The sequence below is a fragment of the Malaya genurostris genome, chromosome 3, assembly GCF_030247185.1.
Source record: "Malaya genurostris strain Urasoe2022 chromosome 3, Malgen_1.1, whole genome shotgun sequence".
In the NCBI taxonomy this organism is placed as follows: Eukaryota; Metazoa; Arthropoda; class Insecta; order Diptera; family Culicidae; genus Malaya; species Malaya genurostris.
In genome coordinates this window covers 27,744,259-27,757,634 of record NC_080572.1, presented here as the reverse complement: position 1 = coordinate 27,757,634, position 13,376 = coordinate 27,744,259, and the positions used below count along the sequence as shown (strand labels likewise).

The window sequence follows — 13,376 nt, the reverse complement described above, 5'->3', positions numbered from 1 at the left end:
TCAATTTTCTCAGAGATGGCTAAACCGATTTTCATAAACTTAGATTCAAGGTGTAATGGTCCCATACAAAGTTCCTGAGATTCATTTGGATACGACTTCCAATTCCGGACTTACAAGGAAATATGTGTAAATTTATTTAAAAAATGCGCACCTAATTTTCTCGGAAATTTCTCAGTCAATTTTCACAAACTAAGAAGGTCTTAAAATTCTTTAAAAAATCCCCGAAAAGTTGATCCAGATCCGTCTTCCGGTTCCGGTATTACAGTGCGATTAGTGAAAATTTTCTATTTCATGAGTATTTTTTCATAAGCGATGGCGAAACGAGGTGCACATTTTTTTAAAACTTACTGCTAAATTCATCTAGTTGGCAGATCTTGTTAGTTCGTGAATATATAAGCGCTCCGAAAGTGAAGAAAAGCCCCAAAAACAGAACTCACTTCGATTTCTCAGTAACGGTTAGGCCGATTTTCACGAATCATTATTTAAATTAAAGCTCTCATTGTCTTTAAATATGCTGTGCAATTTCATCCGGATCCGATTTCCGGTTCCGAAATTATAGGGCGATGAGTGTCAAAACATTCCATCGTAATTCAAAATGACGATACAAAACTAGTACCCCCCGACGGTACGTGCGGCTTTGCTCCGTTCGCAGTATGCTTTGTTCAATTACTTATAGCGTGCAGGAATGCTACATTAAAATTTATATTTTTCAGGTGAAAAAAATGATAATTTTTAATTCTTTTATTCAATTTGTACCTACTTGTTAGTGTCATTACACTTATTGCCTTTCTCATATAGAAAGTTTATGCAATCACTTGAAAAATTGACTAGTGAAAATTGGCCAGAGGGGTAATTGTTCTATATCATTCGACACAGATCATCGAACTGAGCAATGTATTTGTCTGTGCGTGTATGTATGTGAGTATGTGTCAAATAATGTCACTCATAAAATAAAAAATCTCGTAGTCCAATAGATTGCTATTGAATTTCACACCGTCATTTAGAACGACGATGTAAAAAAAGGTAAAATTCTTCTAGATGTTAAAAAGGGTAAAAATCTACTAGATTTGGCTTAAAACTGATTCAATTTGTAGGCTATATTAGCTACTTACTAAACGAATCGACTTTGGCTACACTGGTTCCAAGTTCCAGGTTTCAGAAGTACCGGAAATAGTGGTCAATAAGTTTAAAACGAGACTCGCTCAATGTTCTCAGAGATGATTTGATCGATTTCGACAAACAGGGTAAAATAAAAGTTCCTTCAGTTTCATAGGTTGCTGGTTAATTTCATCCGGGTCCGACTTCCGACTTGCGAACCAAATACAACAATAATAATTCAAGAAATTACCCTAGTCTTAATTACTGTTAAGAAATAACCTCGGCATCTTAGATCTAAGGCGATGTACCTTATTAAATATATAGTTAAACAAAAATAACATAGTTATAACTAGATTGCAACATACTGTTTGAGCATACATATAGTTCAGACGGCTATTGATTGATTGCGGCAACGTAATGGTAACGAAATTGTATTATAAACATATTTTGAGTTGGTAAAAGTCTTATGGCGTCGCAGGAAGTGTATGGAACGGGGGCGGCCCGTTTGGCAAAAGGTCATTTGGCATAATAATGATTGGACTCGCAATCTTTTAATCAATTGTGAAATTTCGTTTGTGTTTCGATCGAGTGATGTTTTGCAAGGAAAACTCGAACGAAATGTGTGAATTTCATATTCGGTCCAAATATTCCGATGATATTAGGTGAAATAGCAGTATTATCTTTTTATTTTTAAAATTCTGTAGTAAATAGCACACTATCATATCATATAAGCAACTCACTTAGTGCTAGCACAATATTCTGTTCGTCATAGATGATTCAGATCGAGGTGGTCGAAGGCTGCGAGAGTGCCGGCCTTTGCCCGCTGAGATCACCTCTGTCTAGTAGCATGCGTTTGCCCGGATTACCCAAAGCTAGGGGCTATCCTTTAAAGACTCTTATAGTAACAGACTGGCGAATACGAACCGTCAAATTCCCAGGTTCTAGCATAGCGGTAGCGAGATCGGACAGCAGATCAGTAACAACGATGAGGCGTAGCCGCATTAGACCTTTCAAAATCGCAGTAAATTAGAACGAATTCTATTAAGCAGTATATGTATTGATCAGTTATGCCAATTGAATGTTATGGCAAATGATCATTATGCCAAATAACCATTATGCTAAATAACCAATAGGCCAAATAACCATTAGTCGCATTTATAACAGTTATACTAGTATGTTCTTGCAACGAAACGACAGATGTAAGTAACAATCACTCAAATTGTTTTGTTGCAAACTGATCACAAATAAGTTGAAGTAACAAAACTTGTTACTTGGATAGGGACTCGGACGAAATAATATCACTACTTCCATTAATTTCAGCTAATTTGTTTATTTGTTTATTTGTCCATTAAACATGCAAAAAATATTTTCTCTGATAATCTAAAAATCAATTTCATCAAGTCTATAATGAGTTGGGATGGAATTTTAAAGACATTTTCTATTTACTCTTTCCAGATCCCATTACAATTTCAACACTCGAACGACGGCCCGCACCACGACGCACTTTTACATGGCTTCGTAATTCCATGCGTAAAACTCGTCCAATTATGATGCCAATTCAACTGGAACCTGCGAGAATCGACATCGAAACGACAAACCAAAACACCTACAATGCTAGCCCTGTTCTAGACAAAGCGAATTCTTCTATAGTGCAGTCATTTGTCGATCCCTTTCCCAGTCGCAGTACGGTTTTCGATCATCTTGACCTCGAAGACCACGAGTTAAGTTCTATCACAACACTGTCCTTGTCCGAACTAGCAGAACTACATGAACCACGAGTCGTTTCCAGCATAAACAATCATGAACAGTTTCAAAACAGTACCGTTACACACTCAACTGACCAAATAGCATTAGCCACAAACAGCGAACCAATTATCGATGGTTTACATCCCTTTCAAACTATGGACCAAATGTCTCCCCTAGATGTAATCCTTCACAATACTGCGGAAATGAATCGACCCCGTCAAACGGGACGCCGCTCGGAAGACCGGCCACGTGTTGTATCTATTACAGCTGAGAGAGATACCGCGACGAATCAACTCATCATCCGAACCAACAGCGTTCCAACGAACACATTACACCCCAGCAGCTGCAATTTATCATCTACTTTACAACGTACTGATGATGGAAACCTCATTCAGCAACATCACAACAATCACAATAACCATCATCAACGATATCGAGAAATGGGTTCGGAAACCAGTTCACTCGGATCTTCTAGAAATCCTAGTCCGGTGTCATTACTGTCGACGGCGACGTTCAGCTCGATTGCGTCCGGAGTGGAAACGGAATGGTATGTTGAATCTGGTGTTACCAGCAAGGATCAGAAATGTAATATCAAAATTCTAGCTAATTCTTTGCACTGTTATATCTGCATCTTATTCAACAAGATGGCGCCACATGACTCGCCATTCACCTCTCGGGTCAGAAAATCATTCTGCCTTAGGGGCTGCCCATAAAAGACATCACGCCTCAAGGGAAAGGGGGGTGTTTCATAAAACGTGACCTTTTGTGACAGGGGGAAGGAGGGGAGGTTTTTGGAATGTGACGTCCAATATTTTCAATTTTGAAATACCTAATTATATTACTGCTTTGCCCTATTTCCTGAAAAAAAATTCACAATAAACGTTTACATTCTAAGGGAAAACGTGTATTTGTTGATGTAAAAGCTTCTTCTTGTAAATTCGGAAATGAATGATGCAGGAAATCATTTCTGTTGTGATCAGCAAAAGTGCACGGAGGAGCGAGTAAATTAGCGAAATTATTAAATTTTGCCTAATATGAATAAAAAAGAAAAAGATGCCTTCAAACGATTTAACTTAAGTTATGCACTGACAATTTTTTCAGTAATTTGATTTTCTAGCATTGATAATAGTATAATATACGAATTTCTCTTATCTGATTCTGATGCAGTTTATTCAATTGTACTCCATTTGAAAATAGGGCGGGAGATCAACGATTTCTGACGTAGATCATGTCATGTCTCATCTTGATCATATGTGATTTTCCTCCACCAACATCAAAGCTTATCGAATCATCCAATGATTGAACTTACATAAATCAAGAATCATTTTAGCTCAAAATCACTATCCATTGTGTGACGGAAGATCAGTACCGATATTGATCGATGTGATTTAAAATTCACTGATCAACTGATCATGAAAAGATTCTCCGGCAGTGATCTCGTTTTGATGAGGTTTTGGTCTTTATTTTGTCAGCCCTGTATGCTACACTAAGGAAATATTCTTCTTTACCTAAAACAATAATATATCTGTGTACCCCTAGGAGGAATAAAACAGATGATTTAAATGTTTCATCAATTCCAACCAAATACTTTTGTTAATTTATATAATTGATATTAATAAAATAATTCCGATGATTTTGTAGTTTTAGGGATATTTTTTAATCCATGACAGCATGTAATAAATCGATTTTCCCTCATATTTGTATGGTTTGTCACGCTTATTGAGAATGTATTGGGATGAATTTTATTTATTTTGAATTCGTGACATGTGACTTAGGGGGGGTGGGGGGTCTTTGCTTCTGTGACAATTTGTGACAAAGGGGGGATGGGGAGTCAAAAATCGTCAAAAAAAAGCGTGACGTCTTTTATGGACAGCCCCTTATGTGAGGGACTGAGAATCGTTCCCATCGTACCCGTTTTCAACGTCACCTCACTTGAGATGACGCCGATAGCTGACCCAGTAACTGGGTCTACTATATGGTCTGGTTATTTAAATTTAAAGTCGAATGGACATCACAGTCACAACACTGACCCCTTTGCACAGTACGGGTGAAAAAATTTCTTTCTTGCGAAATGCTTGATTTGGTACTTTTCCGTTATCCGTGCGCAAGTAGAAATATATCTAATGCTTTGATGCGCTTTCTGCCCAAATCTCGCTTCCGCTTTCAAAACGTCTTCAAAAGTGACGCTGCAATAAAGGAAAAACAAAATCTAAGCTGGGCTCAAACCAAAATATAAACTCAGCTCAATACTTTTCCTATTTAAAGGTCTTTTAGTTGCACATTGAAAATAGCGACGTTAGTTTTACCGGACCTCGGATGTACTGGAAATAGAGAAAAACAATTCTTATTTTTATCTGATAGTTCTTTACGTAGTTGTGGTAGGTCAATGATATTGACTTAAGGCTTTAGATGAATATTATTTACTATTTGTGATATGCCGATATTTTAGAGATGCATATTAGATGCTTATCACTCCTATTCATAAATTCTTAACATCTACTTAGATGGTAACAAGGGTTTGCTAATGAAATATCTGTTTTACTCAACCTTTGATTGGTTTGATTTGTGGATTGAATCTAAATAAAAAGCTTTGCTAATATATCATTGAAAAATGTTCACAGGTGGCGCTGATATAATCATGGCCTAAAGCATCACTTTCACCGTTTTTGGATCCAAAACCAGTAAAATCGAAATTAATTGGTTAGGTCATCAATTAATAAGATCTACAAATTGCAGAGATCGCATTTTGCCCGTTGTCATCTATATCATTGCATGATGGAAATGCGTAAAAATACACATAGGAAATGAATACGGGTTTGGCCAGACCAATCAGTCAGACCGAAGGTATAAAAATATCTGTTAGAGTGAGGGTTAAATCAACCGACCCGCATTATAAAACCTTCAATTTGAATCATTTTTACGTGATTCAATCTAGGTAGATATCAAACAATCAAACCGAAATAAAAGTTCAATTCCTATGATTTTACCTATCTCATATAGAAAGTTTATGCAATCACTTTAAAAACCGACGTCTCACGGTCCAATACGTAATTCCTAAATTTCAACCGGATCCGACTTCCGGTTCCGGAGTTGTAGGGTAAAGTGTGTTCAATATTGTACACCGTCACTTAAACCGGCGAAACAAAATACGTAAAAAAATTCTAAACTGGTCTCAAAACTACACAAATAGATAGCCATTATCAGTAGGCAACTAAACAAACCAATTCCGGCTATCCTGGTTCCCGGTCTCCGGTTCCGGAAGTACCGGAAACAGTGGTCATATATTCCAAAATGGATCTCGTTCACTTTTCTCAGCGACGGTTTGACCGATTTCCACAAACTTAGATTGAAAGGTCTCACGGTCCCATACGGATCCGACTGTGTATATGTGTGTCTGTATGTGTGTTGTCAACAAAGAGGTCGAGATCTAAGAGATTCCTGGACCGATTTTGATCAAACTAGCCGCAAATGAAAGGTCTCCCCGTCACCCTGAACGCTATTGAATGGTTTTGAGATCGGATGTTTACTTTTTGAGTTATACGAAGTTTTATGTCAAAATTTTCAGTATTTTGACAATATCTGTCACAATTGACCTTGAAAACAGAATGTTTTTATACTTAGTTTCCGCACGGTAACAGCTATCTAACAAGCCATAGATTGTTAAAATCCGTCCATTTTTTACGAAGATATCGATATTTTTGTGTAAGCGACTTTTTGCCTTATTCCAGCAGTAGGATTTTTACGCCCTTGATGATAAAGCGATGATTTATTAATTTTTAGTTGGTTTGACGTGAAGCCGCCATAACTAAGTTCAGTTTTTGCAACGATTGAGCGGAAACATATATTGGAGAATCCAAATGAATGAAAAACTAACAGAAAAGATGATTTGTTAGAAAAAGATACGCTTAGAGACAGGACTCGAACCTGCGTTCTTATGCATTCCGTGCATACGCGAAATGGTGTATGCTCGGAATGCATAAGAACGCAGGTTCGAGTCCTGTCTTTGAGCATATCTTTTTCCAATAAATCATCTTTTCTGTTAGTTTTTCCGCTCAGTCATTTCAAAAACTGATAAAGTGATGTTTTGGAGCAAAGTGAAACACGATTTTCAGAAACTGTTTTATGCTATTGTTTCTTAGCACCTACAGGACTGTTCACAGCACCCTTTTCCACGACAATTCAATTTTAGCACGGTTTGTTTTTGGCAACATAATCGTTCGAGCATGAAATATGTATTAGAAATATGGCAGTATTTTCAAATTCGAAACAATTTCATATATATTATATATGAAGTATATTGATTTATACTGCTTGCAGCAATAATTTCTTGAAGAACACAACATTTTACACTCTTATATAATTCGAAGAAGTTTGTCTAAATAAGCAAATTTGTGCGTGGAAAATAATTTTAATAATTTTTCTCGGAGATGACTTAACTGATTCCTACAATTCCTACAGGTTTCTTAATTTCATTTCATTTGGATTCGGCTTCTGGTTCCGGAACTACAGGATGATATATGCAATGAAATCAAAATTATGTCACTTATTTCGCTCGTAGATGGCAGAACCGATTTCGTCCATCTAATATTCAAATGAAAGGTCTTAAGGTCCCATAACACTGCTTGTGTTTAAATCAGACCCGACATAAATTTATCGGGTACACAGATTACCAAATAAACATATTTCAGTTTTACCGGTATTCCGTTTTCGATCCCGAAAGGTATTAGGCGAATTTAATTGGCTTCAGCTACACCTATTTCCAAAATCCGTTTCTGGAAGTACCGGAAATAGAGAAGCTAAAAGAAGGCCAAAACGAGTTTAATAAATAAAAATTCAAATTTCAATAAACTTATGATCCCATACAAAATTGGTAAATTTTATCCGATTTCGACTTACAATTTTGAAATTACAGGGTGATGAGTTTTTAGAATTCAAACCGCCATATAAAATGATGATACCAAAAAACTATTCCAATTTATTCGTGATACTGATTCATGGACATATGAACTGTTTTTGGTCATGCTGGTTTCTCAATACCGTTTCTGGTATTACCATAAATAATGACAAAAACTTTAAAGAGGAAATCACTTCTACATCTCATGGAATGCTTAATCGATTGTCACACGTTTAGATTGAAAGGAATAATTTTGAGGTTTCATACAACTTCCATCTTTGATTCGTCTTGCAGTTTTAAAATTACAAGGTAATGAGTGGTTGAAATTTCAAACTGTCATTTAAAATGACGGTCATGAAAATGATTTCATGAAATCTAAAAACATCAAATAATATTCACGCTAAAAACACGTGGGTTAATAAAAAAGGTATAATCTCACTGTTAGGTGGATTAAGCACATTACTTGCGGGGATTCTGGCTGCGGATATCGCAAACTAATATGACTAAAAGGCAATTGGTTAATCATCAATCATAAAAACTTGCGAATCGAGCTGATGTTATATACACTTCTTCAGATTTTGCACTGTCTTTCCAACGAATTTTTATTCTAATCTAAATTTACGAAAATCGATTCTGCCGTCTCACTACTTCAACTGAACGAGCGAACTGATTCGAATGTTATTTGAAAGTCGGCCCTCTCGATACAAAGATAAAAAACTGAAAAACTATCATTCATTAGTTAATTTGCTCAGATTCTGTAAGCTAGTAAGAAATTTGTTTCACTAAATTTAGTCATATCCGTTCCTCTACAACTATTCTTCAGGACCAAAAAAAGCTTGCTCATAGTTCTAAAATAGCCCCTTTGTCAATCATATACCGGTTGGAAGGAAACGACGAAAGAGGTAGGGAGCAATATAGACTTACACTAGTTATTATATGATGCCAACATATCCTGGCATCCTCAGTAGGTTCTCAAGCCTCGATGCAACCGGAGCGTATGTTAGCAACTCAAACTTCCTGGTTCGAAACCAGTCGCGTAACTGCATGATTTTCTATGGCAAATCAAATCGCATCTATGCATATGCATCTTACTTCGCGAATCTATTTTCAGATTTGCACGGTAAAGCCTTTCCTCCCAAAAAATGGATAATAACAGCTGAAAAGTCGTACTTCATTTGTAACAAATACAGATATAATATTGATATTTACATATCAAGGTTTGAAACAATTTTGTTATCGCCTAGATTAAATTGAGTTATAATTTCTGTTATTTTAACTATTAACGAGACCAAGATTATGACTAATCTAGAATCAACCCCAGCTACAATTTTGTTCTCCCTTATTGATCGGGATTGGAACCTAAGGTAAATTTTGATTTCGGTTATATGATAGGTATGTGAATATACGACCCAAAACTAAGTGCATTTAGCTTAGCTAGGTGCATTCACCTTAGTAAGTTACATTTACATTAGTTAAAAACCAGCACAGTCAATATTCGGGCAGGACACGCATCAAAGCAAATCGTATAAAGCATATTTTTTCCTGCGCCCTGATAACGCAAAAGTACCCACAGTCCTAACACGAAACAACGTGCTTACTCGTTAATAGTATCACAGGCTGTTTTGTCTCCCGCACAATATACTGCAAAGGCCAAAGTATGACCTTGTATTGTCGTTCAGTTTCTAGGACAACCGATCTAACATTGGTTATTCTATACAAGTATATGGAGCATTGGAGTACTTTCTTTCAAATGTGATGGATGAGTGGTTGCAAGAACACGACATATTGAAAAAAACTTTTTGATAAATTTACAATTTGTATGTAGAACGCTCTCTGTAATGAAACCGAGCGTACCCTACCCCATAAATATGGCGTTATTTAACTACAGCATGTTTGTGATTTCGTCCAAGGATTTTCCGACACTTTTTGAGTACATCTTGAATCAGTTCGATAGTGTTTTATTCAATCTACTTTCTCGGTTTTGTTCACAGGTCTCGTTCAAGGCCGACTGAAGCGGTACGTGACGTTACCAGTTTGGCAATTGGAACTGAATCAATGCCGGCAACGAGTACTAATGCAACAGAAACGCAAAACGGATCTCTCAATACACCGACGGTGGCAAACAGCCCACTAGAAGAAGATTCTGATTCGTCAGGCGAAGAATCTGAACCGGAAATGGACCGAAATGGTCGTCCCAAGCCGAAATGGCCACATCTCCTGTCACGCTCGATGGCCACCAGTTTCTGTGCATTGGGGCTCTTCAACATATCCCGGTTTGCAGTTTTCAGTATTCATTTTGGGGCGAATTTTATCGTACAGTTCCTAATATTTACGTTTTTGTTTGGAATTCCGATGTTGTGGTTACAAATGGTATTAGGTTCTCGCATCAAGGGTGGTCCTGTGACAATGTGGAAAATAAGTCCCATATGCAAAGGCATCGGAATTGCCCTCCTAATAGCACAAGGCTTAGTTTCACTCTATACTGCAATTGCACTCAGCTGGGTGCTGGTTTATTTCCGCGACTCATTAGTATCTCGCAGTGAAAAATATCGATGGCAGGAGATTTTCGAATTGTACAGAGGACCTGGGAATCAATCATTCCGTCTCTCCGATACGGTTGCTGATTATTTTAACGGAGTTGTGCTGCAACGATATCAACTAGGACCAGGGGTCCGAGGTATCAATGGCATCGGTGCCGTTCGTTTTCAGCTAGCCTTTAATTTGGCTATCATCTGGACCTTTGTTTTTGTTGTTCTCTGTAAAGGTATTCAATCATTCGGGAAAATTGCCATCGGCATGTTTAGTGCAGCGATGATGGGGCTTATCGCCATCTGTTCCAAGTTTCTTTCTATGGTCAACTTTGATAGTGTGCAAACCATTTTTCCAGCCACCGAATGGCAGGACTTTTTCCTAAACTCCAGAAGTTGGATGAGTGCGGCACAGGAAACGTTCCTAACATGGGGTTTACTCGGAGTGTCCGTTTACTCAATCAGTTGTCGTACGCACAAAGGAACTGGACCAAGAAAAACGAAACGAGAACTCCGAAGAGATGCATTGCTTGTTATAGTTTTCACACTTTCCGGACTTATGCTCGCAGCCCTTTTCGGAAGTGCATGCGTACAACTACTTAACAGCAGAGGATACTACTATTTTCCAGGATCTTATGGTAAGTGCATTCGATTGTTACCACTCTTTAAAATTGAACTATAGAAACGTTTGGATGACAACAACGCGTGTTCATTTGACTGAAATTATACATTTTCTTTCAGAAAACATCGGCACGGATATTTTTCTTTTGCCTTCAGACCAACCTCTGCCGCCGCAACACGCAACAATGCCAACCAAATGGCTGATTCGGTACTCGATGGTACTGGGAGAGAGCTTTAAACGGCCGTATGCTAACCCGCATCAGGAAAGTGGATACCAAGCAATACGATTAGTGACAGAGCTGTTCCCATCGACACTGGCTGCTGCTACACAGGAACGCATCGCTCCTATTTGGAGTCTGATAGGTTTTCTCACCCTGTTACTTTTTGGACTAGGACAGCTCTGTGCCATGTGGAAGCCGATTGCTGGAGCAATCGGTGACTCTCCCTCATCGATTGTACTCAGCTGTGTCACAGGATTATTTATGGGCATTCCTTTGGCAACTGAAAATGGAATTACTATCATACACTATCTTGATATGGTTCTAGGCGGTGCATGGTGGATGCTTCTGCTTTGGATAGGACACATTTTGGCGATTTTTCTAGTCCGTGGAAGACCATTCACTAGTAAGTTGATGTATTCACTAGCGTAAAAACTAATCTAACCACTATTTTTTAGGCGATCTTTTGGTGAGTGATCTTCGTTTTACTCAATCTCTGTCAGCTTTCTTTGCTTTCGCGTGGAACTTTTTGCTGCCTATTGGAATGATTTTTCTTTGCATTCTCGAGTATCGCGTGTCAAATGCTAATGCTTTTTTCAATTGGAAACATGGCGGATATTGGCCTTTATGGGCTCGACAAATCGGAGGATTTCTACAAGTGGCTTTCTTGTTACTAGTTCCAATTGTCACGATCGTACAAATATACCGCTACTTGAGCAGAGGTCCGCCTGATATACTGGATGTGAGTTCATTACCGATAACCGTTCATAACGTCGTACTCATTAGTTCAAAATATCTTTTTAGCGATTTGATCGACTTCTACGACCACCAATAAGTTCTTATGACGGATCGTCAAGCAATAGTCGATTGCAGTATACCAGGCGACCAGCTCCGCCTCTTCCGGTGAGAACGATCAATTCCGGATCCACCGCAATTTCTCTTGAATCTCGTCCACCACAGGACGATGCACCTCCTAAGTATACACCACCGCCGTCTTACACCACAGCAACAGGGGCTCGAATTGCCAAGCTGTTGCGAAACAGTATCCGACGAAGCGTGAGAAGGTATGTTCAATCCCAAATTGACATGTACTGATATCATAGCAATAGTAATATTGCTAAACTCGCACCAACAAAAATCTTCAAATTTTAATATATATTTTTTTATAAAACAATACATACATTTATGTAATTCTAGAATAATGGGCGAGTCCAGTAGCAACAGGCAGCGCAACACACTGTCCCATTCTCACCAACAATCACAGCAGGGCTCAGTGAATCCACCCGCAGAAGAACTACCGCCACCAGACTACTCGTCAGTTCTTACTGAATCGGTAAACCAGTTCATTCATCCAACTATGGCCGGTATTGAAATAAGTCCGCGTGTTCTGTATAACAGTGAAACATTAAGTGGCCGACGACGTCACCGATCGTTGAACAATGCGAACACCGGCCAGCAGCAGCAGAATTTGACGGCAACTGATGTTCTGCAGATTCTGCGTCCCGTTACAATTTCTGTTCCACATGGTCCCACGGCGCTTAGTATCAATCGAACACCATCTTTCGCGGCGGCTGTGTCCTCTTCCTCAGTCTGCTATGGTAACATTGATTTAGTAGTACAAAATAATCTTGTACGTCGACACTCGATTGGGAGCTCCGTGGAGAATCTCGTTCTAGGTGCTGCTCCCATCGGTGACTCTAGCATCATTACTCTAGCCGTCGACAATGATAACGACCCTTGTGCTGGTCCTGGACATGCAGGAAATGATTCTGTGATATAAATGTAGCACAGTCTAGTTTATTGCTTGTATTTCTAATCTTCTGTATGTAGGTACTAGAATACTAGCAACACAATAGAGTATGCCTTTTCTGCTTACTTCGCAACCATACAGAAAATTTGTGCGAAAAATACATAACAGTTCGAATGAAATATATTTAAAACACAGTTTGGAAAAGCGCAAAGTTAGCGTTTTTTGTATAGACTAGTTAAGTAAAGTATGTTGTAGCAACAGTACGATAAATTTATGCTTACGAGATTCTACTGCTGAAGACCAAGTTTATTCCGTCCAGGAGTTCGAAATAAATAATAAAAATATAATGATCCATCCAACAGTTACAATGAAAACTCAAATCTTGTTCCTCTTGTCATTTAAATATATATATATATATATATATATATATATATATATATATATATATATATATATATATATATATATATATATATATATATATATATATATATATATATATATATATATTTTTTTTTTTT

At 37.9% G+C, this 13,376-nt stretch overlaps 1 protein-coding gene across 2 annotated transcripts in view; it reads left to right on the top strand.

Annotated features, from left to right (window-relative positions):
* Positions 1-13,229, top strand: part of LOC131437314 (sodium-dependent transporter bedraggled) — a 279,011-nt gene extending 265,782 nt beyond the window's left edge. For both annotated transcript variants that reach the window (XM_058606583.1, XM_058606582.1), the window contains 6 exons: positions 2,554-3,391; positions 9,730-10,904; positions 11,008-11,511; positions 11,564-11,847; positions 11,910-12,169; positions 12,303-13,229. In XM_058606583.1, coding sequence (XP_058462566.1) covers positions 2,554-3,391; positions 9,730-10,904; positions 11,008-11,511; positions 11,564-11,847; positions 11,910-12,169; positions 12,303-12,885 — 3,644 coding nt within the window. In that variant the 3' untranslated portion in view covers positions 12,886-13,229. The remainder of the gene's footprint in view (positions 1-2,553; positions 3,392-9,729; positions 10,905-11,007; positions 11,512-11,563; positions 11,848-11,909; positions 12,170-12,302) is intronic.
* Positions 13,230-13,376: the final 147 nt, after the last annotated feature.